This window comes from Penicillium manginii (genome assembly GCF_028828005.1).
Source record: "Penicillium manginii strain IBT 31320 chromosome Unknown utg000002l:1.0-5564898.0:1.0-5567710.0, whole genome shotgun sequence".
NCBI classification, from domain to species: domain Eukaryota; kingdom Fungi; phylum Ascomycota; class Eurotiomycetes; order Eurotiales; family Aspergillaceae; genus Penicillium; species Penicillium manginii.
The window spans coordinates 5,070,633-5,098,419 of record NW_026643103.1 but is presented as its reverse complement, the minus strand read 5'-3'; the positions used below and the strand labels follow the sequence as shown (position 1 = coordinate 5,098,419).

Below are 27,787 nucleotides of genomic sequence, written 5' to 3'. Positions count from 1 at the left end.
CAAGTTCAAGTTGTTTCCTGGATTTGTTTCTTTACTTGGTAGAAAATGCAAGCGCTTGGGGAAATGTAGAAAGAAAGAAAGAAAATGCAAGGTTGTTTAGATATACATTACACTTGTTTAACTTCGACGCCTTGTTCGTCTGGATGGTCTTGTTCCCATTCGTCATGTAGGGCGGAGAAGATGCTATCAGCCAGCAGAATGGAGAGACCCAGACTCCAGACAAGGGTAATGGCGTAGAAGAAGTTGGCATTTCCAGATCCGGCGTAGATCCAGAGGTGGTAAAATGCGGGTCCGAGAAGACTGGAGTAGAGTATGGCGGAGACGGCGAAGAATGTGTACCGCATCACTGGTCATAGTTAGTGAGAGTGTCAAATGGTTGGTTAGGGTAATGAATGCAAGGCTCACAAGGGAAAAGATGGCGGTACAAAGGTAGCATCGCAAAGTACAACGATGCGTCGGAAATGCTGGGATACGGCTTGAAGATTGCGAAGACGCCCAGTAATGATGCGATAACGAACAGTGGCTGTCGTCGTAGACGCGCAGTGAGTCCTCCGACATAGCTTGCCAAATGAAGCCAAAAGACCCCAATGAAGAACTCGCGGAAAGAGTCGAACATTTCGATGAAGAAGTACCACCAGAGGCCCACATTGGGGGTCAAGTCAGGGACCAGCAGGTGGAAGCCATAAGTTGCCGAAATGAACTCCCAAAAGTTTCCAGTGATAAGGTATGACAGCGCGAGAAGGCCGACCACGCTTGCTGCAAGGATGGCAGCGTGTTGCAAGACATAACCGACAGCCTTTGATGATTTGTTGGAATATTGGAGATGTCGATCATAGCACACCAAAACGAGGGGAATAAACAAGAGCGCCGGGTAAAGAGACAGGTAGGAAGCGAAACCGAGAGCAAGCATCGCGTTGACGCTATTTCCACCAACGGCATTGGACACGGCAAACAGAATTCCCGAGGTAGTGAACACGCTAGTCGACCGCGCTAAGCAGGTAGCAATCGTGAAGGGATTGAAAAGGAACCTATAAAAATTATCAGCCAAGTTCTTATCCAGCCCGATAGGTGCCATTGAGTGTACCAAGCCGCGACCGACACCCCGTCCCATTGAATATGCTTCCGAACGGCGGAGTGAAGTCGACTTTGGATAGACTGCCCGGACTCGGAGATTGTGACCAGGGCATAGGCATTCACGAGATCGACTATAAAATAGAATATCGCAGTCGGAACGGGATTGCTGTGTATATCTGGGAGGAGGGAGAAAAGAGGAAGGAGAAGCGGTGCCTATATTATGGGGTTAATCGAGGAGGTGCTGCGGAGCAATCACGGAGGATGGCGTACCTGGTGAAAGACACCACCATCGTAGGGCGAAACATTTCGAGTATAGAGATACAATCCCTCTTGTACTATACAATTGAAGGTCAGCCCATATGTTCTTATAATTCAATCACCTTGCTTCCGGGATACTTACATCGCTTGAAGCTGTTGACTGGAGTCGACACCTCAACTCGACCAGTCAGTAGATCTGGTAATGACGGAAACAGACATATTAAAAGCAGTCGCAGGACAAAGGCCACGCCAAATACGCCAATCATGCGTCTGTCGACCGCCATGTTGTGTAGTGTGAACTAAGCTGAGGAGTGGAGTAGAGTAATGTTGTTCCCCCCCAAGGCGGAGAGGAAGGCCCAGTCCAACCGGGGGCACGGGCCAGCTGACCGCCTTCCCAGCGGAAAAAAAAATTCTCGATATCTTTTTTTTTCCCGCTGGCTCTTATCGGGCTTTTGCTTTAGATCTTTCTACTACCTATCCCCCCCAACAGTAGCAGACATCATGGCGAAGATTAAGAAGAAGGGTATGTTTTGTCTGCCGATTAACCTCGTGAAATATCTCCGCTAATATTCAATTGAAGGTACCTCCGGCCAGGCCAAAAACTATATCACTCGTACCCAGGCCGTGCGAAAGCTGCAGATTTCTCTGCCCGATTTCCGTCGCCTATGTATTTTCAAGGGTAGGTTGCATTGAGAATCGATTGGCTTGGTGAAATGTGAAGCTAATGAGAAATCTCGATTGAAGGAATCTACCCCCGTGAGCCTCGCAACAAGAAGAAGGCCTCCAAGACTGCCACCCCCAACACCACCTTCTATTACACCAAGGATATCCAGTATCTGCTTCATGAGCCTCTGTTGAACAAGTTCCGTGACCAGAAGGCTCTTTCCAAGAAGATCGCTCGCTCCCTCGGTCGTGGTGAAGTCAGCGACGCTGCGCGCCTCGAGAAGAACCACGCTCCTAAGCTCACCCTCGACCATGTCATCAAGGAGCGCTATCCCACTTTCATTGACGCTCTTCGCGACTTAGATGATGCTCTCTCTCTGTTGTTCCTGTTCGCCACTCTCCCTTCCGACAAGCACGTTCCCCCCAAGACCATTGCTCTCTGCCAGCGCCTGTGCCACGAGTTCCAGCACTACTTGATCGTCACCAACTCCCTGCGCAAATCTTTCCTTTCGATCAAGGGTATCTACTACCAGGCTACCATCCAGGGTCAAGACATTATGTGGTTGGTCCCTTACCGTTTCGTGCAACGCGTCAATGGCGATGTCGACTACCGTATCATGGCCACATTCGTCGACTTCTACACTACCCTGCTGGGCTTCGTCAACTTCCGCCTTTACTCCACCATCGGCATTAGATACCCCCCGAAGTTCGATACCCGCAGCGATGAGAACGGTGCCGAACTGGCTGCCTTCACCCTCGAGGGCCGCACTGTGGGCGACAAGCCCAAGGCTATCGAGTCCAGCAAGACCCAGGCCAACGGTTCTAACAAGGAAGTTTCCAAGGAGATGCAAGCCAAGGTCGACAAGGTGATCAAGTCCGCCGGATTGGACCAGGCCACCGACGAGCAGCCCATGGACACCACTGAGGAGTCCACTGACGCTATTGATCGATTCGAGCCCGCTGCTCCCGAAGCCGACACCCTCCCCCAGCCCGATATGAGCGGTAATGAGGCCGGCTCCCTTTTCGCCCCATTCGTTTTCTACATCTCCCGTGAAGCCCCCAAGGCGCCTCTCGAGTTTATTCTGCGTTCCTTCGGCTGCAAGCGCATTGGTTGGGATGTTGTCCTGGGTGACGGAGCTTTCACTAATGATGAGACCGACCCCCGCATCACTCACCAGATCGTTGATCGCCCACAACTCCCTGCCGAATCTCTCCCCGCCATTCCTGCCGCCAACGACGCCGTTCAGAAGGTGAAGCCCGGTACTCGTATCCCCGGTCGCACCTACGTCCAGCCCCAATGGGTTTGGGACTGTGTCAATGATGGCAAGCTGATTCGCGCTGATCTGTATGGACCTGGCGCTACTCTTCCTCCCCACTTGAGCCCTTGGGTCAAGGCTTCTCGTGGTGGTTACGACCCCCGCGCTTCCCTGGCCGAGCAGGAAGAGGAGGGTGAGGCTGAGGTCGCTGAGGAGGTCGAGGACAGCGATGAGGAGATGGAGGACGAGGCCGTCGTTGAGGAGAAGACCGCCGAGGAATCCGAGGAGGAGTCCGTTGACGGTGGCATGGATGTTGCCGGTACTGATGATGATGAGAGCGAGGAAGACGAGTCTGAAGAGGCCGATGAGGCCCTCGACGGAATGGATCAAGATGCCGCCTCCGAGTCTGAAGATGACGACGAGGCTGTTCGCACTCAGCACCAACGTGAATTGGAGGCTGAAGCCGCCGGTCTGCCTTTCTCTGCTAGCGACGCTGCCGATGCGGCCTCCAAGAAGAAGGGTTCCAAGACCAAGAAGATGGCTGCCAAGAAGCAGAAGGAGGAGGAAGAGCTCGAGAGACAAAAGATGATGATGAGTCGCAAGAAGCGCAAGCTGCTCGAGAAGATGATGCACTCGAACAAGAAGCAGTCCGAAGAGGCTGCCAAGCTTCGTTCCAAGCGCCGCAAGATCGAGAAGGGTGCCGAGAAGAAATAAACTGGAAGAAGTATGTCAAAATTAGGAGTGCTTTTTTTTATACTGGCGTTTGCGGCTGGATAGTCCCCTGTATATGCATGACCCAAAAATCTATGTCAATCGAATTTAATGGTTTACTGCAATGTATATGCGTAGTAGGGAGCTTTGAGTAAAAATGTCTTAACTTGAAAGAACAGCAAGAAGATACAACCCTGATGAATCCAAGACCACCCAGGCCCACTGCGCGCGATCTATAGGTCACGTGACTTGTCGCAGATCTCCACCCGACGGAATTTTTGATGAAGGAGAAAACCACCAACCTTTGCCAGACCTGTACGGGCTATGTCCGAAGTGACGCGAAACCGAGTTATAAAAGACACTGCGTAATGCTGAAACCAAATCCACCACCTGACCAGCATTCTAAGAATCGAAGAACACTATTTACGTGATATGAGCGGGCCATTCGGCAGTATCACATAGTACCCGCAAACCAAACACAACACTGAGGCATGTCCTCACATTCAGATCAGATCGACCCTCCATCATCGTCACAGTTCGTACCTCCAGAGTCCGCACAGCCTTACCGCTCAATTTTCGGTGGCCCTAGCAGTGATGCGGGTCCACCACTTTCATCACCCCAGCCGGGACCATCTCGAAGGTCAATCTTCGGAGGTCCTAGAAGCAGCAGTCATGTTACTTCACGGCTGGACCCCATGAGCGAGGAACCAGAGGATGATGGATTTGAAGCCCTTTTGCGAGACCGACCCCTTTTCGCTGATTATAACTCTGAGGGGGAGAGTTTTCAAGGAAGTTCTGATGGCGAGGATGGAGTAGGCCTCGAGTCTGAACCAGATTTGCCACAAAAGAAGACACAGTCTCGCACAAATTCCTATTCACCCAGCAAGTCGGCGTCACTACCACCGCCGCCAACCACCTACATTCTTGACCGCGGTCTGGACCTCCCGCCTGGTGTTCCACGTCCGAATCGATGGACTGGAGCTCCTAGGACGTACAGACAGCTCATCTCAGATGAGAAGGGTGCATATGATGCCATATTAGCGAATCGATCTATGGACCTTGCAGGTCACCTTTACGATTCCTTCGTGCTTCGCAATCAAAACCAAAAGGCCGGGGAGCCGTTAGGACCCGAAGACGAAAGCGAGGACCCGGCAGCGGTTAAAAAAGTCTGGGTTGGATGGCCGATGCTTGCGAGTAATGTTCCTCGTTCTGACGAGTATATTCGGCGACAACTAGATGACCCAGACACCTACCGAATGGCGCCTGATCCGCGTCCGAGCGCAGACCTCGAGGAATCCATCATCGCGAGCATGCTGAAAAACGCGAAGGAAAAATTCATGGCTAGTGAATGGGATGAGGAGGAAATTAGAAACCATCGCCCTCCTCGGCCGCAGGAAGAAGAAGAAGAAGATTACAAAATGGACACGGAAGACGAAATGAAAAACTACGAGCCCGCGTACGGTAGTGACGTTGACCAAGAACCACTTCGCCCGGTATTCCAAGCCGACGACGACAGATCCAGACGGCAATTACGACCGCTATCTCGAAATGTCATTTCAAACCTCGATCGAGTCTTGATGGGTCTACATCATGCTATGCAGGGCCGGACCCGGGATCAGCAGCAGAAAGACGGCGAAATCAGCTCGGACGACGAGGACGAAGCATCACAATCACACTCACACCACTGCGGCCGTCAAAAGGGCAAAAATCCCAGCCACACTTCTTCAAGCGCCAATAACAAACGCCGCCAGCGGAGCCAACATTCATCCGACGAGGACGAAACATCAAGGCAAGGTCCTGATAAGAAGCCAAAATCCGGCCATTACATCTTCCAACGAGGTGAGCAGCGCGACTGGAGCGAAGTAATGGGCATCGCCGCCATGTCCGGACTGCCCACCGACGCCGTAATGCGCGCATCAAAGCGATGCGCCGAGCTATTCGGGCAAGACATGACCTTCCGACGATTCCACGAGGGACGCATGCATAAGACCGAGGCCCTGGACCACGAACAGTCACGTACGGAGTACATGGAAAGCGAGACGGAGGGTGAGAATATCCCCACGGTGCCTCAAAAGAGAACCTATAGGAAGAAACGTAAGGCTCCGCTGGCGGCGCCTAAACCTAAGGGTAAGGGCGATCATCGGCGTGGGGATATTCTTTGTCCAATTGCTACATGTCCCCGGCATACGGATGGATTTTCGCGGACTTGGAATTTGACGCTGCATCTACGGAAAACTCACGGGCTGGAGAGGGAGAAGACTGATGGCTTGCAGCGGAAGGCAGCTATTCAGATTGATTGATGTATACTTCAAGGCTATCATTAGTGTGATACTATACAGTATACATACTGGTAGTAGTATTTAGTAGTAGACAATGGCTCGCGTGTTAATTGTGATACCCAGATACCTACAATTATGTTAAAACTATGAAGTACTAATATACAATCTGCTTGTGTAAGTAAAGCTGAAGCATCGATCGGCTGGTCCTTCCTAGTTCATACCAATGGAGTATTGATAAAGTATTTGGAATACTCTATCTGCGATTCGAAGGTCGCGTTGTGGCTTTGATTGGTCAACTCTACCGAGAAGTATTGCTCTCTCAGTCATTATTGGTCAATAATACCGAACACTGTAATCTCTGTAATTACATAACCAGAAACACACCGCGAGTGGACCAGGATGGATCAGTGACTAACAACTCCAACTGTAAACCGTCATGGGAGAGAACAGAAAATATCCTCAAATCAGCTAGAATACCTCTATTGGAGTGGGAAAAGAGATATTCCTCTAGGATCAAGGGGAATGCATCCGTAAACACAGGTGTAAACAGATATAGACCAGAAGCAGGCAAAATGCCCCGGATAAAATCCCCCGCATGGCGCATTTCTAAGGTTAGCATCGAGCTTCCCTTCTGAGCGGGGAGCTTCCCTCCACTTTCCACTCCGCAGCGAATCCCGAATCTCCTTCGGTGCTTCTCGGCCCTCCAGTGCAATCATCGTTCAGTCATCGCCTTTCTCGAATTGATCTCCGAAGGCACTTTAAATTCAAACTCCCCCGCAGTCTGATCCGCTCCGCGCTTTTGTTTGCCCAGTATCGTTCGCTTTTCCTGTCTTCCCCGCTCCTCGGTTTCTCCTCTCGCTCCCCTCGCAGAGAGTTAGTTGCCTCTTATTAGAATGGACCGCCTTATCCGTCCTGTCTCTCGACAATTGTTGCGACCTCGTCTTCGCTATCCCTTCTCCATTCCTCCCCCACCCGCCGCAAAGAGACTCTACACCATGGGACACGACAAGCCTGATGTGAGTGAGATATTTGCCCGTCTCAACAAGACGCATTACGCTGACTTACCTGGTTCCATAGCTCAAAGACAAGTCGCTCTTTATTGAGAAGTCATACATCAATGGCGAGTGGGTTGGCGCTCAGTCGGGCGAGACCTTTGAAGTTCACGGTAATATCATCACCATCGCTCCCACCAAGCTAGGAGGGAACAGCTCAACTAAACTCGCCTATTACAGACCCTGCCACTGGCAAATTGATCGGAACATGCCCCGAGCTCGGCACCGCCGACGTCGAAAAGGCCATCCAAGCCGCCTCCGAAGCCTTCCCCAAATTCCGCACAACCCTCGCCCGCGAGCGCGCGCGCATGCTGCGCCGCTGGTACCAGCTGATGGTGGATAATGCCGATGACCTCGCCAAGCTGATTACCTGGGAGAACGGTAAGCCATTGGCCGACGCTAAGGGCGAGGTGAACTACGCCGCCAGCTTCTTCGAGTGGTTCAGCGAGGAAGCTCCCCGCACATACGGCGATGTCATCCCAGCTACCGTCCCCGGTAACCGGGTCATGACCCTGAAGCAACCGGTCGGTGTGTGCGGTCTGATTACACCATGGAACTTCCCCGCAGCCATGATCACCCGTAAGATCGGACCTGCCCTCGCCGCCGGCTGCACCGTTGTCGCCAAGTCCCCCTGCGAGACCCCTTTCACTGCCAACGCCCTTGCTGAGCTGGCTCACCGTGCTGGTATCCCTAAGGGTGTGGTCAACATTGTCACCGCCTCGAAGAACACCCCCGCTGTCGGCGAGCTGATCACCACACACCCGGATGTACGCAAGGTTTCCTTCACCGGCTCGACAAACGTTGGCCGCTTGTTGATGAAGCAGGCTTCATCGACCATTAAGAAGGTTTCTTGGGAATTGGGTGGCAACGCGCCGTTCATTGTCTTCGATGATGTGGAGGACCTCGATGCAGCCGTCAACGGCGCTATCGCTTCCAAGTTCCGTAGCTCGGGCCAGACCTGCGTCTGCGCTAACCGGATCTATGTTCAGAAGGGCGTATATGATGAGTTCTCCAAGCGCTTCGCTGCCAAGGTCAAGGACTTCAAGCTCGGAGCCGGCTTCGAGGAGGGTATTACCCACGGTCCTGTGATCCACGAGCGTGCCGCTGAGAAGGTGCACGAGCACGTCCAGGACGCCACCTCCAAGGGCGCCAAGGTGCTTATTGGCGGACAGAAGGCTTCTGCCCTGGGCCCGAACTTCTATGAGCCCACTGTTCTGTCCGGTATGACCAAGGACATGCTTATCGCGTCCGAGGAGACCTTCGGCCCTGTTGCGGGTCTCTTCCCCTTCGAGACTGAGAAGGAGGTCGTGGATCTGGCTAACAAGGCCGAGGTTGGTCTTGCCGGCTACTTCTTCAGCGGTAATGTTCGCCGTATCTTCCGCGTTGCTGAGGCCCTTGAGGTTGGCATGGTTGGCGCCAACACTGGTTTGATCAGTGATGTTGCTTCTCCGTAAGTTATGACCCATTCGCCCAAATTCAAATCGTATAATGGCATTTTACTAACTTTGCGACAGCTTCGGTGGTGTCAAGCAGAGCGGTTTCGGCCGCGAGGGCAGCAAGTATGGTATTGATGAGTTCATGGTTATCAAGAGCGTTACTTTTGGCGGTATGGGGGAGCCTCTGCAGGCATAAGACTTCCTCGCAACGGATATGATGGAATATGTATACCAGTTATTTGAAAAACATTACAATTGAATTATAGAATAATCTTCTGATGAACGCATCATGCCACCTTCACTAACTTCATCTTCTCTTACAATATCTTACGCATGATTATAAACATTATAGTGGGTTGATTATCACGTGATGCTATTTACGTGTAATACGTATACCATCACAGCAAACCCGACCGCTTTCACTCTCGCCTCATCATTCACGCACTCCAATCACAACGGTTAAAACCAAACCTGCGATTTCCCATCGATCCAGTCAGAAATGACATGATCGAACCCTAATGCGCCAATCACTCAGTCTCCTCGCCGCGGTCTCGCGCCGGCCAGCGTCAAAATTGAGGAAACCCGCCGTCAGTCTCGATCATGTAAGTACAACCAGACCAGATCAACTTCCCGAACCACCTACCCTTGGAGTGAATATCCAATGCACGCGCCCGACGAATGAATCAATATCGACTGTGACAAGAACCTTTCCAACTAATGTTCCGCAGTTCATCCAAAGACAGCGCACTCTGACGTTCTGGCGAGAGATCGTACGGGCCCTACATAGTACGTTTCTTCACATACGCTCTGAAGGTTCAAGACAGTATATCTAACCGCGATACCTTTCGTTTTTTTTTCTTTTTTACAGAGATCCCGCCTTCTTCAACGCGAGATGAATTGCACAGCTATGCGCGTCAAGAATTTGAGCGACATCGTGAGGTCTCAGATCTGGTGCGTTCCTCCCTTCTTTCTGTCCATCCCTATTTTTTTTACCTCATTCGCAGGGAATCATTGATCATTGCTAACAATTTACCAGGGCCATATTCGGTACTTGTTATCGGTATGATTGGCTCCTTTCTTTTCTTCGCTTCGCTTGCCTTGCAGTTTTGGTTTCGAGACTGATTTTTTTATAGACAGGGAAGGCCGAGTTCGATACCATGAAGCGGTATATAGAGGAGCAGGTTGTTTAATGAGATTATTAGAGGGGGTTCCAAGGTTGTTGGGGAAATTTCGGACTGATTTATAGATGGCATGCTCCGGCGTAAGTCTGGGGTTCAAAGGTTCAGCATGGGCCAGCAGCATTGTTAAATATTTGGAGCTTGTGTTTGTTATCGTGGACTCAATGTATAGAGAGTATAGTATGTACTACCATCATGATACACTTTGGATTTACACTGTTGAGAACTTGACGTGTGTTTATTTCGTACTTTGTCACGTGGGCCGGTCTGGGTCAGACAATGTGACACTGGCCCTTTCAAGCCGAGATCGACTATGCATCGTGCTATCACAGGTGTATGTTCATACGGAGTACAGTGTACTAAGTAGTTAGAACTTAGTAGGTACTACAAGTACAGCATCTCTGTAGGATACATAACTGCAGGGCTGGATGACAACGGGATATCAGATTGTCGATGACATCATCGCGTTTTTCTTAAATTCTAGACCAACAACAGACCAAGAAATCCTGCCCTCCACGAGAACAGTATGTACGTTTTCTGACTGATACATAGCCCTCCTTATCAATTTATTTGCCACAGGCACAATTACTCATCGTTCATCTGTCCAGGTGCTGCGTGTCACGTCTTGATTAAGACTCTTGGGATCATCTGGATCATCTGGGCCCCGCAGTTCTATCCATCACAGACCCCTCTGCTTGATCCGAGTGGACTGGGAATAAAACGAGTCTAGCACTTTCCGGCTCAGTATCCGACCACTCAGAACTGGAGACTGACTATTTTACCTCGACTTCTAGCGGTTTCTCCCCCCGGATCCCCCTTCTTAAACCCCTACTAACTGCTGCTAGCCTAGCGGCTGCATTTTCCGGTCAGGGGCGGAGTGGCGATGGGAACCCTGCCCAGTCTAGATCTTGATATGGTGACGTAGTCGATACTGACCTCCAACTTTCTTGTTTGAATATGCTCAGAGATCGCTTCTAAGGATATATACGCTGTTTAACTGCGTCGGGGAGGGGTTTCCCTCGTTCCTTGCAGATTTATAACGTCCTACATTTTGAACTTTACGGTGCCACAGCCTGCCCAGGTGTCCATATAATATTTAATCACCCTCTGTTGATATCCTGTGAAATCGAGGCTGCTTTGACCGACAGTCAATTCTACCTTGCCAGTTTCCAACCTTACTCCACATATCCGATTCAACTTCCAAGGGTTCACCACATCGATTTACACCGCGTCTACGACTTGATCAACCTTCCTACCTTCGGACTTTTCTCGTCTTGACCCAACTCCTTCAAATTCTACCCCTTGGGTTCATACCGACCGACCACTGGCAATCACCATGGCACGCGACCACAGCGAGAACATCAGTCCAGGCCGCTCAAAACACCTCGAGCGAAACCGCATCGCCGCAAACAAATGCCGACAAAAAAAAAAGAAGGAACACCAGAAAATCCAAAATTCCCTCCATGACGAGACCGCCCGACACGATTCTCTCATGGCCGAATTAAACAGCCTCCGCGAGGAGGTCTGGACCTTGAAGAATACCGTTTTCGCACACGCTAGCTGCAACGACTGGCACATTAATCGAAAATTAGCTAGCATGAGCGAAAGTCTCACCGGCAGTAGCCCGGAGCAGCTTCATGCTCAATTACCTTCCCCGACCTTTTCATCTCAGAGTTGTTCAGATGCATCCGCAGTGGAGTCTGGGGCTGTTGAGCCGAATGTCCTTGCGTCTTCGTCTTTCTCTTCGGATGGCTCGGGGCCTTTACCATTGATGGATCCGGCGCTTTTTGATCAGACTTATAATGGGGTCGGGACCCCAGAGTTTGGATTTGACCGGCTCATTGATATGGAAAATCTTTAGCTTGGGGGAGGTTGATATTGGTGTGTCCATTATGATTTTCAAATTAGCTTGCGATCGGGTTTTGTTTGGCGTTGGGGTTGAAAGGGTTCGTTTTGTCACGATAACTTTCTTGATGTCTTATATTCGACCAAAATAACAATAATTCGAGCTGGACTCGAAATCCGGATGGAACAGGCTAAAGTTCAAATATTCCACAGTGTCCCACTGGCATTTTTTGCTGCAGGAGCTTGGGCCGCATCCTAAATATTAGTAAAATACGGAGTACACCTCATATTGATATTTCCACGGCGGAGCTCCCAAGGTAAACGCCACAGGGCTGATCGCTCCACAGTCTACGTATGTATATACACCAAAAGGTCAAATCCCACAATGATCTATACGGCTCTGTCCAACCATTCAAATCATCATGGTAAAGTATTCCCCTCCTAGGTCATTCTAGCAGGGCATCGGAAGGCGCGGGGTGAGAGAAAGTCATACACAACGTCATTCGTTCGGCAAAATTTACCGACCAGTCAAATGGTGCAGGGCCTGGCGATCGGGTGGGTCTGCAGAAATGCATAGCGAACAACATGCCATTGCGGCTTGAACGTGCTCCCAATTCCTTCGATGTGCTTCGTCGAAGGCGTTTCTTGTGACCCCAGCCGCTGATGTAAACACAGCCCTCGTTAGGTATTCCTTCCGCCTAGCTGCAACCCCCATCGCCACTAAAAACGGGTGCGTGAGTGGAGATCATAACACATTTTCTTTATAAAATTGATCCATTTCCGATGCAAACACGTTCCCGTTATTTGCCACTTTAGTTTCCCTCGTCTACCATCCACTATCCATCCCATCAAACTCTTCATCTCCTCGAGAATTAGCTGATTTACTTCATTTTTGCTTCATATCGTTTATAATCATATCCCTGATATAGCGTGATCTCTCAAGTGTATATTAATACTGCTTTCATCGTTCCCTGCATCCGCCATGTCGGGCAAAACGATAACCCCAGGCCGGGAAATGGCCCAGTTCTCCGAGAATATTATTATGGGCGCGCCATTCGAAACAACCGACCGGTATGCGGTTCTTAAAACGACTAAACTAAAGCGAAATTACTAAATCTCATTCTAGATATACTGATTTGACCCCAGTGGGAATGGGCGTCTCGGGGCTAGTCTGGTATGATCCCCAAAATTATCACCGGGGGTGGGTGTGGTTTTGCAGGCGAAGAATTCGCTGACCATTTCGTTTCTGTTTTTCGCATTCTTTAGTTCTGCTAAAGATCAGATTGGTCAACAAACAGTTGCCGTGAAAAAGCTCAGCGAGCCTTTCAAGACGGACAATATCGCCAAACACATGTACCGCGAAGTCAAGCTGTTAAAGCAACTGCAGCACGAGAATGTTTGTCATCACTCCCTGTTGGGACATTAAACCCTAACCAATGTACAGATCATTCACTTAAAAGATATCTTTATTTCACCATCTGAAGATATGTGAGTTTCGTCCGAGTCTCTTCTTATGCTTTCCTCGGGAAACAATACTCATCGGCCTTCATAGCTACCTTGTCACGGATCTCATGGCAACAGATCTCAACACACTTTTGAAAACAAAGAAAGTGGACGAGCAATTCACCCAATACTTTATATATCAATTGATGGTATGGAAAACAATCAATACGCCTCAACATGCCACCCACAAACCAACCCAATTACTAACACTCGCCAGCGTGGTCTGAAATATGTGCACTCCGCGGGCGTGGTCCACCGCGATCTTAAACCAAGCAATATTCTCATCAACGAAAATTGCGATCTAAAAATATGCGACTTTGGCCTAGCCCGCGTCCAAGAGATTCAAATGACCGGCTATGTCTCGACAAGGTATTACCGCGCGCCAGAAATAATGCTCACGTGGAGGAGGTATAATGAAAAAGTCGACATCTGGAGCGCAGGCTGCATCTTCGCCGAAATGATCTTGGGCAGCCCTATATTCCCGGGCAAAAATCATATCAATCAGTTCATGGTCATCACACAGATGTTGGGCAGTCCTCCCGAGGCCGTCATTAACAATATTACCAGTGAAAATGTAAGTCTCTCACCGTCGTCAAATCTACAAGGAAACGGCCAAAAACCCCCCGGGTAAAAATAAAAGCGAAATATCAGAAACTAACACCAAATTCCAGACTTTGACTTTCCTCCGATCCTTACCGGACAAACCTCGCCAGTCATTATCAAAGGTCTTACCCAAGGCCGATACAGCGAGTAAGTTAACACCAAACCAAATCGGAAAATACCACCCAAATACTATACCGACCATCCCAGACGATCCCAACTAACGCGAGCCAGCAATCGCACTCCTGGACAAAATGCTCCAACTCGACCCAGACGAAAGAATCTCTGCAGCAGACTGTCTCAAGTCTGAATATCTGGAGCCATACCACGACCCAGATGACGAGCCCTCCGCAACAGAAAAATGCGACTGGGCCTTCCTGGAAGCTGATCTGCCCGCCGACATGTGGAAGACTGTCATGTATGCGGAAGTCTTGCGATATCATGAGAAAGGAAGTGGATCTAGCTCGATGACGACTAGGCTCATGCCACAACTACCGGTTGATGGAAAACTACAATTACCCGATCAACTTCAAGGGGGTGGCATGGATTGGACTGTCGGCACTTGAGATGATCTATCCATCCATCTATGCTATATTTCTTCTACTAGTACTTCAAGTTGGGGTAGTAGATCTTTGGGTTCAAGTTCTTTCAACATATTAGCGTTTTACAGGCGAGCATTTATGAGTGTTGATTCTTTTCTTTTCCTTCTTCTCAATTTCTCTTCGGGTTCTTTTCCCTTTGGAATTCCACTTTGATATGCTCATTTGCCTGTGATATCCCCCTCTGGTTGAGTTTAGTTCAATTGAAAATTTTACGTTGTTAAGTTACTCCAATTTTCACATCTATTCAGAAATTCAGACATTCATCAATATGAAATTATGTTATTATATGTAATACGTCGATATCATTAAGCACGATCGATTATAAAAGGGAATCCACGCAAAAAGAATTGTGTAATTAAAAACTGCGCCGATGACCAGACAAAACGAACTTCCAGGCTTCAAGCTTCGAGCAAACACCAACGAACGATTCTAATCGAAACAGCCGTATGTCCATATTCATATATTCGTGAATCGAAGTGCCAACCGGGTATCAACAGATTTGAACCCGTTATCAGGTCCAGCATTAGGGTAGGTAAATTTGTACAACACCGCACCAAGTGCAATGCAATTAATGATTAAGGTGGTCGAGGAGCGCTTAGACTTCCTCCGATGCACCAGTCACCTCCGAGACGGGAGGCTGCTGTTGCTGGTCCTGCGCATGGTGGTTCTTGTGGTTCTGTCGGGAGTTCTTAAGATCCACAAGGGCGAAGTAGTTGGTGAAGACGAAAAGAGCCCTGCAGTGTCACAATGATGAGCATTTATACTCGAGCAATAACGATAATGGAAACAAGTCCAGTAAAGAAGATGTAGGAAGAAACTCACCACTCAACCGCTGCGACAACGATCAGTGCCTGCAGCCCGTGGCAGCTGGGGTAGTTGCAGGCGCCGGGCTTGGGGATCATGGCCGAAAGGGCAATCCAGCCGCTGAGCCAGAGCAGCATGGTAACAACTTCGACGAAGGGAATGACGAGTTCATGAGAGATGCGCGAGAACCAGAGTGGGGCGAGGCCGAGGTAGGGGACTGCGACGACGGTGGTCCAGCAGCCGTTGAAGAGCAAAAAGTAGTTCAGGTTGGAGAAGGACCATGAATCGTAGAGAGTGCCGATGACTGTGTTTTGTTAGTTGTTTTTCTTTTTCTCCTTTTGTTGGATTGCGACGAACCATATGCGCTTAAGCCGATGGTTGCCAAGGCGAAGAGTGCTTGGACGATTCGGAGAGGGTAGACCCAGGATAGCATGGTGTGTATATAAGTGTTGTATGTATTTGATTTGAGTAAATGCTTGTGTTTGTCTGTCAATTGACTTTGTTGGGTCAGGTCAGGAACCTCGTCGAGGGTTGTAGTAGTGGCGGTGGGTGCTGAGAACTAGAATGGAGAGAGGAAATCCAGATCCACTGCTGCCCACTGGGTGTCCACTGAGTTATATAGTGGCAGCTGGATTGAAAATCTTAAAATTCTGTATTCGAACTAAAAATTCGATAGTTCCTCAGCCGAGGCCTCGCGAACCTGTGGCGAGACGTCATGGGAGAGCAGCCTCGGAGTCGGACACGGGCAGACCCCTGCAGGGCTAACTGCTTAGCATTAGTACAAAGTTACGGAAACAACCCGGTGGAGTGGGCCATGAACCCTCGAAAGGGGGCTCCTAGGTAAGGTCCCATTGGGAGGATCAGGATGGATTCTGATGCGGCGGAACCACCTCGGCACGCCGAGATATCAGAACGGAGACGACCTGGGGAAATGCTTGCGTGCGTTTCCCCATAGAAACAGTGAATACTGCGCAGTCAACATGAACAATCTTCCCCAAACTTCGCGTTTTTTTCTTCTCGTTCCACTCTGACAGTACTTTGAACAAATCTCAAAAATCAGCAGACGGTACAAACTGGCAGTAGGGCGAACTTTGTCGAGTCAATGACGCTCGGTGGTCGATCTCACATGTGAAATCCGAGGCCACCCAAATCGGCAGGCCAACGTCGATCTTCGGACCCTCCGTAAAATCTTCTAAATTATTCAGGGCAAGGGGAGTGATTTGCTGAGCCTTTGCCGTTGGTTCCATGTTCGCCTAACCTAGATGGTATAGTGTGCTGTGTATACTAGTACACCGTGTGCCCTGGGCTGTGCCGTGCTGCATATCGAGCTGCATCTTAGGAATCCCGCCGCCTTGTCTGCTTCCGAAAAGCTACGATTCTGACTCAACAAGATTCTAACCCGGTTCTAGACACTCTTAATGTTGGCCATGATCGCTGTGACAAAATAATGACTTCAGAAAACACATGTGCGGAGATGGGGGTGGCGCATTCTATATACAAATACTACAGCACAACATAACAAGACAACCTTAGACAATCCGACATCGCTGACTACTATTTTACACGTGCAAAACACAAAGAGGATTCCACCTCATGCCAACAACTACCATCATACTAGAAGTAGTACATCCTACTTCCGACTGGCCAGCAAAACCTTCACAGCATCCAGCACGCCCACAGATTTCTCATCCGCAGGCTCAATCGCCGCACGAGCCGCATCAGGCTGCTCAACCTTCTTCTCAACCTTCTTCCCACCATCCTTGGCCGCGGCCTCAATAGCCGCATGACGCTCGCGCCATTCGCGATCCTCCTCATCACGAATCTCCAGCTCACGCAGCCAGGCATCGCGCTTTTCCTGGCCCTTGCGCTCTTCCACCGCCTGGTCGAATTCCCGCCGTTGCTTCCGCTCCGCCTTGTAGTACATTCCGCCAGCCACGAGTGCGACGAGAGTAAATGCCTGCGCGTAGATACGGGCGCGGAACATGCGGTTCATTTCAGCCGAGTCGCCGGCTCGCATTGATCGGTAGGCACGGTAGAGGGCGTAACATGTAGCGGCGCAGCCTGTTGTAGAATTGGTAAGTGGGTTTGATTGTTTTTTTGGGTTGATTGTAGAGAGATGTACCGAGTGGGATGAGGGGCTCTTCCTTGATTCGTCGGGTGAATTTTTGGGCGCCAGATTCCTCGCGGAATTGTCTAGAGAAGATGTATTGTTAGCAAGCAGTATTTTTCCCCCCTCGACGCGGCGCTGATTGCTTTCGCAATGGCGGGATCCTTTGCGGCGCGGAGGGTCGCGGGTTTCTGTGGAGTGAATTTGGACGTACGGGTGATCGTCAAAAGACGATGGTACAGACTCGCCGCTCATGATGGGTGGTTGAGCTCTGATGGGGAGATGAGGTGGTGAAGAAGGGTGGCACGATGGTCGGGTGGAGTGATGAGCGAGGGGCCCTAGGGCTGATTGTGGGCGAGCGAGAATGGGACAATTCTCGTCCTATGTGTAGAATCAAGGGAGCCTTGGAATATCGGCGTTTCAAGGTCGAGATGGCGGGTTGCGGGGAGAGGAGAGGTGATCGGGCATGACGTCGCGGGAGTTTTCTCCAAAGTTAAGCGCGGCCTCTTGAGGGCAGAGCAGAGGCAGTACTTTGACAGTGGCAGCACATATACTAGACACATATTAAATGGCTGCTAGTTATTAGATATATACTCTACTATATACTATTTGAATTTAATTCTACCGGACATTTACATCTACATACGACTAGTACTAGTAGTATTTCTCTATAGTATCCCTATCTGTTCAAGTTAGTAACTAATAGTCTAGCACGTAATCCTCCCTGACCGCCATTGTATACTAGAGAGTACTCGTAGATACTAAGGCTAGAGATAGCATTTCTTAACCCTCCAGATAGCTTTGGAAATGTGATACACAAGAACATAAGTATATAGTTAGCTAATAATTCGTAATTGCTCTTCAATTAAAAATCAAACGTAACCTCTTCATCTCCAATCCAACTTATGTTAGGGCATTTGCTCTGGGGCTGATGACTAAGATGCTCCGATCTCGTCCCGCCAGAAAAAAGAAAAGAGTCAGAGGCAAAAGATTCCCTCCCCTCCTTTCTGAGCAATTGATCTTTTTTCTCTTTCTTCAAGGTCTCGTGGGTCGATCTCCATATCCTTGGTCATGTCCGACGAACCCTCCGTCAACGGTGTCACAACACCTACCACTCCCAAGCGGAGTGGTCTGGCTTTGACCGAGTATACCGCCGCTCCCACTCCCCCTCCGAACGCGCAGACCGCATCCCCGGATTGCCCCCCCAACTGGGGCATCCCAGAGGCTTTTTTGCTTCCCAATGGATACCCAGATGTGAGAACTATGGTCACTTATTCAAATTTCCCCCCAATACCTGGCTGACGCCTTCGGTGCTTTTGCAGTATCTCCGATTGATCTTGACTTCCCGCGTTTACGATGTTATTGATGAAACCCCACTACACCATGCCGTCAACCTGAGCAACCGTCTTGAAAGCCGAGTGCTTCTTAAGCGAGAGGATCTTCTCCCTGTTTTCAGCTTTAAGCTTCGTGGCGCCTATAACAAGATGGCTCACCTGAACAACGAGCAACGGTGGAAGGGTGTCATTGCTTGCTCTGCTGGTAACCATGCTCAAGGTGTTGCGTACTCTGCCCGCAAGCTTAGAATCCCCGCGACCATTGTCATGCCTGCCGGAACTCCGGCTATCAAGCACCTGAACGTCGCCCGCTTGGGTGGTAGCGTTGTTCTCCACGGAGACGATTTCGATGCGGCCAAGGATGAGGCCCACCGGTTGGAGAAGCAGCACGGTCTCACCAGTATCCCGCCATTCGACGACCCGTACGTCATTGCTGGTCAAGGTACTATCGGCATGGAACTTTTGCGTCAAGCCAACCTCGACAAGCTAGAGGCGGTCTTCTGCGGTGTTGGTGGTGGCGGCCTGATTGGTGGTATTGGTGTCTATCTCAAGCGCATTGCGCCCCAAGTCAAGGTCATCGGTGTCGAGGCTTACGATGCTAACGCCATGGCCCAGTCCCTTGACGATGGCAAGCGAGTGTTCTTGAAGGAGGTCGGCCTCTTCGTGGATGGCGCTGCCGTCAAGTCCGTGGGTGAGGAGAACTACCGTGTCTGCCGGGATGTCATCGACGAAGTTATTCAAGTCTCTACGGATGAAGTCTGTGCTGCTATTAAAGATGTTTTCATGGATACCCGATCCGTTGTTGAGCCCGCCGGTGCGCTCTCCCTCGCCGGTCTCAAGAAGTACGTCGCCAAGTACCCCAGCCCCGACCCCAGCCGTGAACTCGTCGCCATCACTTCCGGTGCCAACATGGACTTCGACCGCCTGCGCTTCGTTGCCGAGCGTGCTGCTCTCGGCGAGCGCAAAGAGGCTCTTCTCAGTGTTAAGATCCCCGAGACTCCCGGTGCATTCGCCAAGCTTGTCGAGGTTATTCTGCCTCAGGCTGTGACTGCTTTCAGCTACCGCTACGCTCGTGACGACTCTGCCGATGTCCTCATGGGAATTTCTCTGTCCGCGGTGACCGGCCGCGAGGATCTGGCCAAGATCATGGAGGAGCTTGAGAAATCCGGCATGAACGTTCGCGATCTGAGCGAAGACGAGCTGGCTAAGCGTCACATCCGATTCCTTGTCGGCGGCCGCTCCGATGTCGCTGACGAGCGATTGTTCATGTTCGAGTTCCCCGAGCGACCAGGTGCTCTGGCCAAGTTCCTTGCCACTCTCCGTCCGAAGCAGAACATCTCTTTGTTCCACTACCGTAACTACGGTGGTGATGTTGGCAAGGTTCTGGCTGCTATCCAATGCCCCTCTCCGGAGAAGGAGGACCTAGAATCCTTCCTCCGTGACCTGGGCTACCCGTTCAGCGAACAAACTGACTCCCCCACCTACCAGACCTTCCTGCGGTCGTAGATGGCTGGAGTTGAATGTGAATGTTGAACGTGAACTATTTATAAATATGTGAATCTCGAACAGTGAGAGTCAAACGGTTGATGACTAGTGTTCTTTTTGTTTTAGCGGTTTAAAAGTGCAACCCCATTTGAAGTGCTTTCCCCGTTTGGCGTTGGGTCCCGATATAGAGTGGGAGTTTGTTTCGACTGTATCATAGCTCCCTGCTAATACATTGCCTTACATATCTTTTCCATATTCTTAAATCATTTTTAATTGCATACACTACAATTTCCCATGTCTCTTGAATTGTACTCTCATGCTTGTACTTTCATACTTCCGGACCCACATATTATGTACGGCCCCGGCAAAACTAAAAACCCGAGCAACAATCTTCTGAGCGCGAGCACCCGGGGAGACAGCATCGAACACCGATTCCGATCCCTTTACGATCTACCGACCAGGGAACGCGAGGTCGAGCCTCATAATTCCAGATTCACGACCGGTTACTTACCTCCCACCATCATGTTCTCTCTCCGCTCCGTCCTGGGAGCCCCGGCCGCCCTCCGCCAACTCCTCCCCTCCGTCTCTCGTCGATCTCTCCCTGGAGCTATCTCCCTCCGGCCCTTTTCGCACATGATCCAGAACAGCCTCACGAGGTTGCGGGCGGCTTCTAAGCAGAACAACAATGCAGTTGCGGCGACTGTTGGCGCCTCCCGGCAGATCGAGCAGGTCCGCGGAATGAAGACCCGGTCCTCGGTGAAGCGGCTGTGTGATGGTTGCAAGGTATGATACCGGAACTTCGGATCTTTTTCTGTTAGAAGAGGATTAGGTCTCTAGAGAGAATCATGGGCTTGGGTGCTAATTATGGATATTTAGCCCGTTCGTCGAAAGAACCGTGTTTACATTATCTGGTGAGTCTTCGTCTTGATGCGAGTTAGAGAAGCCATTCTCTACAATCGTTCAGCTGTCAAAGGGCGAGTTCTAATCTATTTTTCTCCTCTGCAGCTCCAAGAACCCCAAGCACAAGCAACGACAAGGCAAATAAGTGGGTAGAAACCGCTTTTCGTTCGATGCGCGCCTTTTGCTCCTCTGTGGATCGATGGTGGCGTCTTTGCATACTTGTTTCCAGCTCGGATATTATGGGAAAATAACGGCGCCTGTGTTTTATACTTGTACATTAGCTTGGACCTGATCTTGGTCTTTATATCCAATCCAACTCTGATCCTGATTCTTGGTGCGTGGTGCATGTGCATGATACTATATACTGCATTCTGCAGAACTGTATGATTGTCTCAATATGTCCAATACTTGGCTTAATCCATAATCTATCGTTCCCCTCTATTTTAATTGCCATTGACTTATTTTTTTTCTTCTGTTCTGCTCAATTGTAATGCGCCCACCCTGACAGGCTGGCGTGCACGTGACTGTTCCTGGCTTCCCCGAACTTTTTTTTCGCCGCGAAAACAAGCGCGCCGTCACTCCGTCTCGACTCGATCAATTCCGGTGTGAGTCGATTGTCGCTATGAGGTCTCCTTCTCTTGCACGGCTACAGTACCGTGCGGTGTCTGGTTTAACCAGAGCCCCCCCGTCTTCAGTCTCAGACCCTTCTGCGCTCGCGATGTGTATCCACGACCGCTATGCGGCCCATCGGCGCTCCGGCTTATCAGTCGGTTCTGAAGCAATGGGAGCAGCGACGCAATGCCTCTGCTACTGCATCTGCGGTGTAGGTTTTTACTCCATGAAGATATCATTATATGTACGCCTTCGTCTAATTCCTTGTCTATAGTCTTGAGGCCGCTGCGGCCAACCCGGAGACCCTGTCGCAAGCCGCCATTATCGACAACCTTGACCCCGTTGAGGCTGCTCGCCTGGACAAGGTCCGCAACATCGGTATTGCGGTAATTACATCCTTTTCCGCCTGCTATATGATTTCCAAAGGCTAACGAAGTCATCTCTCACAGGCCCATATCGACAGCGGAAAGACCACCTGTACCGAGCGAGTCCTCTTCTACACCGGTCGTATCAAGGCCATCCACGAGGTCCGTGGCCGTGACAGCGTCGGTGCTAAGATGGACTCTATGGATCTGGAGCGTGAGAAGGGTATTACTATCCAGTCCGCTGCTACCTTCTGTGACTGGGTCAAGAAGGACGAGAATGGCGTTGACCAGAAGTACCACGTCAACCTGATTGATACCCCCGGTCACATTGATTTCACCATCGAGGTCGAGAGAGCGCTGCGCGTTCTCGACGGTGCAGTTCTCATTCTGTGTGCCGTGTCCGGTGTCCAGTCTCAGACCATTACTGTGGATCGGCAAATGCGCCGCTACAACGTTCCCCGTATCTCCTTCGTCAACAAGATGGACCGTATGGGCGCCAACCCCTTCAAGGCGGTTGACCAGATCAACTCGAAGCTCAAGATGCCTGCGGCTGCTGTCCAGGTCCCCATCGGTGCCGAGGATGAGTTCGAGGGTGTTGTGGATCTGATCACCATGAAGGCTATCTACAATGTTGGTGAGAGTGGTGAGGAGCTCTCCGTGAGGGAGATCCCCGAGCGACTGCTGGACGTTGTCGCGGAGCGCAAGGCCATGCTTATCGAGACTCTGGCTGATGTCGATGATGAGATCGCCGAGCTCTTCCTTGATGAGAAGGAGCCTACTCCCGACCAGCTCAAGGCCGCCATCCGCCGCTCCACTATCAACCTGAAGTTCACCCCCGTCTTCATGGGCTCTGCGCTTGCCAACAAGTCTGTTCAACCCATGCTGGACGGTGTCATTGACTACCTACCCAACCCCGCCGAGGTTGAGAACCTTGCCCTGGATCAGAAGCGTAACGAAGCCTCTGTCAAGCTCGTCCCTTACAACTCCCTCCCATTCGTCGGTCTGGCCTTCAAGCTCGAGGAGAGCAACTTCGGCCAGCTGACCTACATCCGTGTGTACCAGGGTACTCTCCGTAAGAGTGCCAACGTCTTCAACGCCCGCAACAACAAGAAGGTCAAGATTCCCCGTATTGTGCGCATGCACTCCAACGAGATGGAGGAAGTCAATGAGATTGGTGCTGGTGAGATCTGCGCTGTGTTTGGTGTCGAGTGTGCCTCCGGTGATACCTTCACTGATGGCCAGCTCGGCTACAGCATGTCGTCCATGTTCGTCCCTGAGCCTGTCATTTCCCTGTCCATCAAGCCCAAGCAAGCCAAGGATGCCGCCAACTTCTCCAAGGCCATGGCCCGCTTCCAGCGTGAGGACCCCACCTTCCGCGTCAGCTACGATAGCGAGAGTGAGCAAACCATCATTTCCGGAATGGGTGAGCTGCACTTGGACATCTACGTCGAGCGTATGCGCCGTGAGTACCGCGTCGACTGCGAGACCGGCCAGCCTCAGGTCGCCTACCGTGAGACCATCGGTAACCGTGTCGACTTCGACCACCTGCTGAAGAAGCAGACTGGCGGTGCTGGTGATTACGCCCGTGTCATGGGATGGATGGAGCCTACCGGTTCCCTCGAGGAGAACAAGTTCGAAGAGCAAATTGTCGGAGGTTCCATCTCGGAGAAGTTCCTGTACGCTTGCGAGAAGGGTTTCAACCTTTCTTGTGAGAAGGGTCCCCTGATTGGCCACAAGGTCCTGGGTACACGCATGGTTGTCAACGATGGTGCTACTCACATGACTGATTCGTCCGAAATGGCTTTCAAGAACGCTACCCAGCAGGCCTTCCGCAAGGCCTTCGCAGACAGCCAGCCGGCTGTCCTTGAGCCCCTGATGAAGACTGTTGTCACTGCTCCCTCCGAGTTCCAGGGTGATGTTATTGCCCTGCTGAACAAGCGCGGTGCCACCATCAACGACACTGAGACTGGTGTCGACGAGTTCACCATCTACGCCGACTGCAGTCTGAACGGCATGTTCGGCTTCAGCTCCAACCTCCGTGCTGCCACCCAGGGTAAGGGTGAATACACCATGGAGTTCAGCCACTACGAGAAGGCTCCTCCGCAGGTCCAGTATGTTTTCCCCAGCCCCTGCCCCACTCATTGTTACTCATTTCAACCAAAATACTAATTGATATCTCACTTAATAGGAAGGAGCTCATTGCCAGATACGTCAAGGAGCAGGCTGCTCGTAATAAGAAATAAACAGCATGACCACAGCTTCCGACACCGTCGAACCCCCCCAGCCGGCCTATTCTCACTCTTCGCCCTGTACCATTTCCTCCATCAACTTGTTACCCTTTAACCGGCCTTCGGCGGCTGTCTACTAGATGCAATCTCAAAATAGAGATCGAGTTCAGCGTCACGCCCACTTCGCTTCCGTTTTCCTTTACGTGTGGTTAGCGCAGAATTCAAACCCCGTGTACTTTTTGGCACCATATCATCTTGCGTCAATTCTGGGCATATGTATATTAAAGATTTAAGATTTTTATTTTTTCCACTCTCCTGTCTAACAATACACTATTTTCTTGGACTCTGCCCTTTTCTTCTGAATATCAAGCATTGAAATAGATTTTTCATCTGGGCACCTGGGCACATGTCTAATAACGAAGGACGTCTTGTCGACTATCGGATAAGATGATCAAATACCTAGTTATAGAATTCACTCCGTACTATCCTGCAAATCTGTAGTCTCATCTACTGGTGCTGTCTCTCCTAAGCACCCTCGAGCTTTTCTTCGGCCGCTTTCTGCTGCTCAGCGACAACATCCGCGGGGATCTGATCTGGCGTCGAATTTACTAGCATAATCATGGGAATAATAGCAGCACCAAGCAACCCGAACGTCACGCCACTATAGTATCTCAAAATTAGATCATCACAAATCTCCAAAAATTGGCAAGCTTGCAGGGCGCAAATCGAGGTAAAACGTACAATCCAATTATAGGGTCACTTGTCGTCTGAGTATTCATACCATAGGCAACAGCCTGGCCAACAGCTTCGATGCATCTAAACGCAGCGCCATTACGCACATTTTCTAAAGATATGTTAATACCACCAACCAGAATCCGTCAAAAATACCTAGACTTGAGCTTACCTTGAGCATCGGTCGCAAAAGACGACAAAAGCCAATACATATACGACTGCGACAGTGGGCCCGTCGTCTGCACGAAGAAATACGGCAGAAACGACTTGGCGTAAATTCCATCGTCCCAGTCAATATGGCCAGGATTGTGGTGGTCAAATTTGACCTGCATGATGATAGACCAGATGTAGACGCCGACATTGAGGATTATGACAGTGTATAGTCCAATTTGGGCCCGGCGGCGCTGACTGAGACTTTTCATGTCGAGTATGAAGCCGAGGCCGAAACAGCCGACGCTGATTGCGAGAGGTGTCAGTGAGGGTCAGTTTTAGGGAGAGTAAGGCTGACTTACATGCAGAAAAATGGCGATACTAGAGATGAGAGGGCGCGGGCACGCACAGAGAAGTAGATTCCTAGATATGTGGACCAAGAACCGCTTTTCAGGTTTGTTAGCTATTCTTTTATTCCCCTTGTTATGTGAAATTGATGAGGTTTTATCATACCTGTAGAAGAAGGACCATAATGCCCACAGAGAAGAAAGCATGATCAATCTTGATGTCACGGTCTTCGCGATTCGTCTTAATTCCTGCTTCGTGGAGAGTGTCTCGGCCGTGACAATCTTCGTACCATCGGAACGGACCACACGCTCGAAAGGAATGATCAAGAGGGCGAAAGGCAAACTATAATGTAAAATTAGAATAAGTTTGATCCATGGATGTTTGACATCATGATTACATGGCGTGGTTTACTCACGCAAGACTCTCGATTATCACAAAAGCGACATAAGTATCGGGAGAAATTCCACCTTCAGTACCCTTCTCGTGATTCTTTGCAAGACTGCCCGGGAGAAATTAATATCAGGGAAATAATTGACAAAGCTTTTGGCGAGATTTTCCTCGAGAAAACCTACTTGATAGCACCTCCAACGAGTTGTCCTAAATTCCGCGACACAATCCACAAGGCCAAATACTTTCCACGAGCGCCAGAAGGCGCAAGTGTCATGATAGCTCCAGCTTCGGCAACATACCAACACGCAGTCCCGATTCCACTGATAGCACCGCTCAGAATAAGATACTAAGCCAAACATTCGGATTAGACATGCATAGTTCACGCCCGACGAAGCAGGGATTCAACTACTTACCCACTGGTTTCCAAATTTGCTGTTACAATAATATGCAGATCCTTGAATGGGGAAAGACATCGACCCGATAACAAGGGCCCACTTGACACCAATCTTATTGACGATGGGACCACCTAGGAAACAAACTGATAGAGGGGGTTTCCTGGTCAGTACGGGAAGCTGTCGTTGAGAGTTGGAAAATCCAAATGCATACCGACAGCAAGCATGGCATATCGAATTGCCGTTGAAATATTAGACACCTGTGGAGTAGCAAGACCACCCCCACCCAAGCCTTGAATAATTGTTAGTTCAACTGGGGCGCGCGGTGTTGAATTTGGTTACCGACTCACCAGTGATTGCATCTGACATGGCCGGTCCACAAAACGCTTGGATACTGAGAAGTATCATCTGTGTCAAACTGTGATGCCAAATTCGCTTCCATCGCGGTACTGTAGCCCTGTATTGCTCGACGTCGATCCCGTGGGGAAGATCGGTTAATTCCGCCTGCTGTGTCTCAGGGTCTCTGGTTTCAACATCATGGGGACTAGAGACGGGATTCTTCACGTCAGCCATCCTGTTGACTCAAACGGCATGTAATTTTTGTACGACGATCGAGTGAGGGATTAAATTTGAAATGACTTTCCAGGAGCGTGCCGTCTGCATGGTCCTTTATACTCAGACACTTAGTACTAGATTCAAGCCAAGTTCGCTTATCTTCTCCGCGCTAAACTTAAGACTGGAGTCTGTCGCCAGCCGAGTTCCGGCTGAATCAACATTTCCCCACGGTCTGTCCAAGATCAGTCAATCTCTAGCGCCCATTCCTGGGGGTGTGAAGGTCCAGACGATGGCTCGGCTGATGAATATCTTGCTATCCCATGGGCTATGAATTTAATCTAATCACATTTATAGTTTTCGTTCTTCCTAGTTGGTTTTCACTCGCTAAGCACTATCACTACTATCTTTGTTCTTAATTAGCGAAGATTGCTACTGAATGAGACAGGTTTTTCTGAAGATAAAGGTCAGTATTGAAAATGAAAATAAAAAAAAAGTCCATTGTTATCATGAAGCGGTTAGTTTATCTTGATCTGATTTATCCGGAGTCGCAAGCAGGCCAAGTGGAGCATGGGAAGAATTCCCCACGTTCCCCTCAAAATTCCCGATTGCGTGCCATGGGGTTTTCGGGGTTGGAGTCGACTTGAAGGTCCACGCGAAAGGAAGACGCTAGCGCGTCCCACTCCACAAACTTCGGCGATACATTGGCGGATTGAGGCACTGGCACTATTCGCCCATTGGCTGGGTGAGTCACCAACAATCAGCGTCATGTCCGACTTTCGTTATCGTTGGAGATCAGACTAGTGGCGCCAGCTAGTCCTTTTGATCTTGTGAAGCTGTAATTACTGCAGGTCCAATATCATCCCAACAATTCACATGACATGGCATGATCCGCTAAACGAAGGTTTCTCGGCTGCTTTTATTATTTGTT

General features: G+C 50.1%; 13 protein-coding genes across 13 annotated transcripts; 9 read left to right on the top strand and 4 right to left on the bottom strand.

The window, feature by feature from the left end:
- Positions 1-107: 107 nt before the first annotated feature.
- Positions 108-1,616, bottom strand: N7533_003204 (GPI-anchored transamidase subunit GAB1; the record flags this gene model as incomplete). The annotated part of the gene is made up of 5 exons (XM_057099854.1): positions 108-346; positions 406-1,028; positions 1,085-1,287; positions 1,345-1,409; positions 1,475-1,616. The coding sequence occupies 5 exons, from the start codon at positions 1,614-1,616 to the stop codon at positions 108-110; spliced, it is 1,272 nt and encodes a 423-aa protein (XP_056964990.1).
- A 217-nt stretch (positions 1,617-1,833) lies between these two features.
- Positions 1,834-3,965, top strand: nop7 (mRNA-binding ribosome synthesis protein NOP7; the record flags this gene model as incomplete). Its single annotated transcript, XM_057099853.1, has 3 exons — positions 1,834-1,855; positions 1,913-2,011; positions 2,077-3,965. 3 exons carry the CDS (start codon positions 1,834-1,836, stop codon positions 3,963-3,965), a joined length of 2,010 nt encoding a protein of 669 aa, XP_056964989.1.
- A 488-nt stretch (positions 3,966-4,453) lies between these two features.
- N7533_003202 (uncharacterized protein) lies at positions 4,454-6,262 on the top strand (the record flags this gene model as incomplete). The annotated part of the gene is made up of 1 exon (XM_057099852.1): positions 4,454-6,262. One exon carries the CDS (start codon positions 4,454-4,456, stop codon positions 6,260-6,262), a length of 1,809 nt encoding a protein of 602 aa, XP_056964988.1.
- An 872-nt stretch (positions 6,263-7,134) lies between these two features.
- Positions 7,135-8,925, top strand: N7533_003201 (NAD-dependent succinate-semialdehyde dehydrogenase; the record flags this gene model as incomplete). The annotated part of the gene is made up of 4 exons (XM_057099851.1): positions 7,135-7,257; positions 7,319-7,406; positions 7,474-8,743; positions 8,808-8,925. 4 exons carry the CDS (start codon positions 7,135-7,137, stop codon positions 8,923-8,925), a joined length of 1,599 nt encoding a protein of 532 aa, XP_056964987.1.
- Positions 8,926-9,247: 322 nt separating this feature from the next.
- N7533_003200 (LYR motif-containing protein 2) lies at positions 9,248-9,795 on the top strand (the record flags this gene model as incomplete). The annotated part of the gene is made up of 4 exons (XM_057099850.1): positions 9,248-9,331; positions 9,458-9,515; positions 9,598-9,680; positions 9,766-9,795. 4 exons carry the CDS (start codon positions 9,248-9,250, stop codon positions 9,793-9,795), a joined length of 255 nt encoding a protein of 84 aa, XP_056964986.1.
- A 1,448-nt stretch (positions 9,796-11,243) lies between these two features.
- N7533_003199 (bZIP transcription factor) lies at positions 11,244-11,768 on the top strand (the record flags this gene model as incomplete). The annotated part of the gene is made up of 1 exon (XM_057099849.1): positions 11,244-11,768. The coding sequence occupies one exon, from the start codon at positions 11,244-11,246 to the stop codon at positions 11,766-11,768; it is 525 nt and encodes a 174-aa protein (XP_056964985.1).
- A 966-nt stretch (positions 11,769-12,734) lies between these two features.
- N7533_003198 (uncharacterized protein) lies at positions 12,735-14,421 on the top strand (the record flags this gene model as incomplete). The annotated part of the gene is made up of 8 exons (XM_057099848.1): positions 12,735-12,823; positions 12,879-12,953; positions 13,019-13,148; positions 13,197-13,240; positions 13,305-13,404; positions 13,473-13,829; positions 13,927-14,005; positions 14,090-14,421. 8 exons carry the CDS (start codon positions 12,735-12,737, stop codon positions 14,419-14,421), a joined length of 1,206 nt encoding a protein of 401 aa, XP_056964984.1.
- A 631-nt stretch (positions 14,422-15,052) lies between these two features.
- Positions 15,053-15,694, bottom strand: N7533_003197 (MARVEL domain-containing protein; the record flags this gene model as incomplete). Its single annotated transcript, XM_057099847.1, has 3 exons — positions 15,053-15,191; positions 15,280-15,565; positions 15,619-15,694. 3 exons carry the CDS (start codon positions 15,692-15,694, stop codon positions 15,053-15,055), a joined length of 501 nt encoding a protein of 166 aa, XP_056964983.1.
- Positions 15,695-16,891: 1,197 nt separating this feature from the next.
- On the bottom strand, positions 16,892-17,623 carry rcf1 (respiratory supercomplex assembly factor RCF1; the record flags this gene model as incomplete). The annotated part of the gene is made up of 3 exons (XM_057099846.1): positions 16,892-17,322; positions 17,384-17,454; positions 17,583-17,623. The coding sequence occupies 3 exons, from the start codon at positions 17,621-17,623 to the stop codon at positions 16,892-16,894; spliced, it is 543 nt and encodes a 180-aa protein (XP_056964982.1).
- Positions 17,624-18,439: 816 nt separating this feature from the next.
- On the top strand, positions 18,440-20,208 carry N7533_003195 (threonine dehydratase, biosynthetic; the record flags this gene model as incomplete). The annotated part of the gene is made up of 2 exons (XM_057099845.1): positions 18,440-18,622; positions 18,691-20,208. 2 exons carry the CDS (start codon positions 18,440-18,442, stop codon positions 20,206-20,208), a joined length of 1,701 nt encoding a protein of 566 aa, XP_056964981.1.
- A 330-nt stretch (positions 20,209-20,538) lies between these two features.
- On the top strand, positions 20,539-21,232 carry N7533_003194 (50S ribosomal protein L36; the record flags this gene model as incomplete). The annotated part of the gene is made up of 3 exons (XM_057099844.1): positions 20,539-20,970; positions 21,064-21,098; positions 21,193-21,232. The coding sequence occupies 3 exons, from the start codon at positions 20,539-20,541 to the stop codon at positions 21,230-21,232; spliced, it is 507 nt and encodes a 168-aa protein (XP_056964980.1).
- Positions 21,233-21,824: 592 nt separating this feature from the next.
- Positions 21,825-24,307, top strand: N7533_003193 (elongation factor G; the record flags this gene model as incomplete). Its single annotated transcript, XM_057099843.1, has 4 exons — positions 21,825-21,910; positions 21,974-22,085; positions 22,149-24,175; positions 24,253-24,307. 4 exons carry the CDS (start codon positions 21,825-21,827, stop codon positions 24,305-24,307), a joined length of 2,280 nt encoding a protein of 759 aa, XP_056964979.1.
- A 510-nt stretch (positions 24,308-24,817) lies between these two features.
- On the bottom strand, positions 24,818-26,877 carry N7533_003192 (uncharacterized protein; the record flags this gene model as incomplete). The annotated part of the gene is made up of 10 exons (XM_057099842.1): positions 24,818-24,953; positions 25,034-25,136; positions 25,197-25,480; positions 25,537-25,620; positions 25,688-25,864; positions 25,938-26,021; positions 26,095-26,258; positions 26,326-26,450; positions 26,519-26,596; positions 26,655-26,877. 10 exons carry the CDS (start codon positions 26,875-26,877, stop codon positions 24,818-24,820), a joined length of 1,458 nt encoding a protein of 485 aa, XP_056964978.1.
- Between the last annotated feature and the right edge of the window lie 910 nt (positions 26,878-27,787).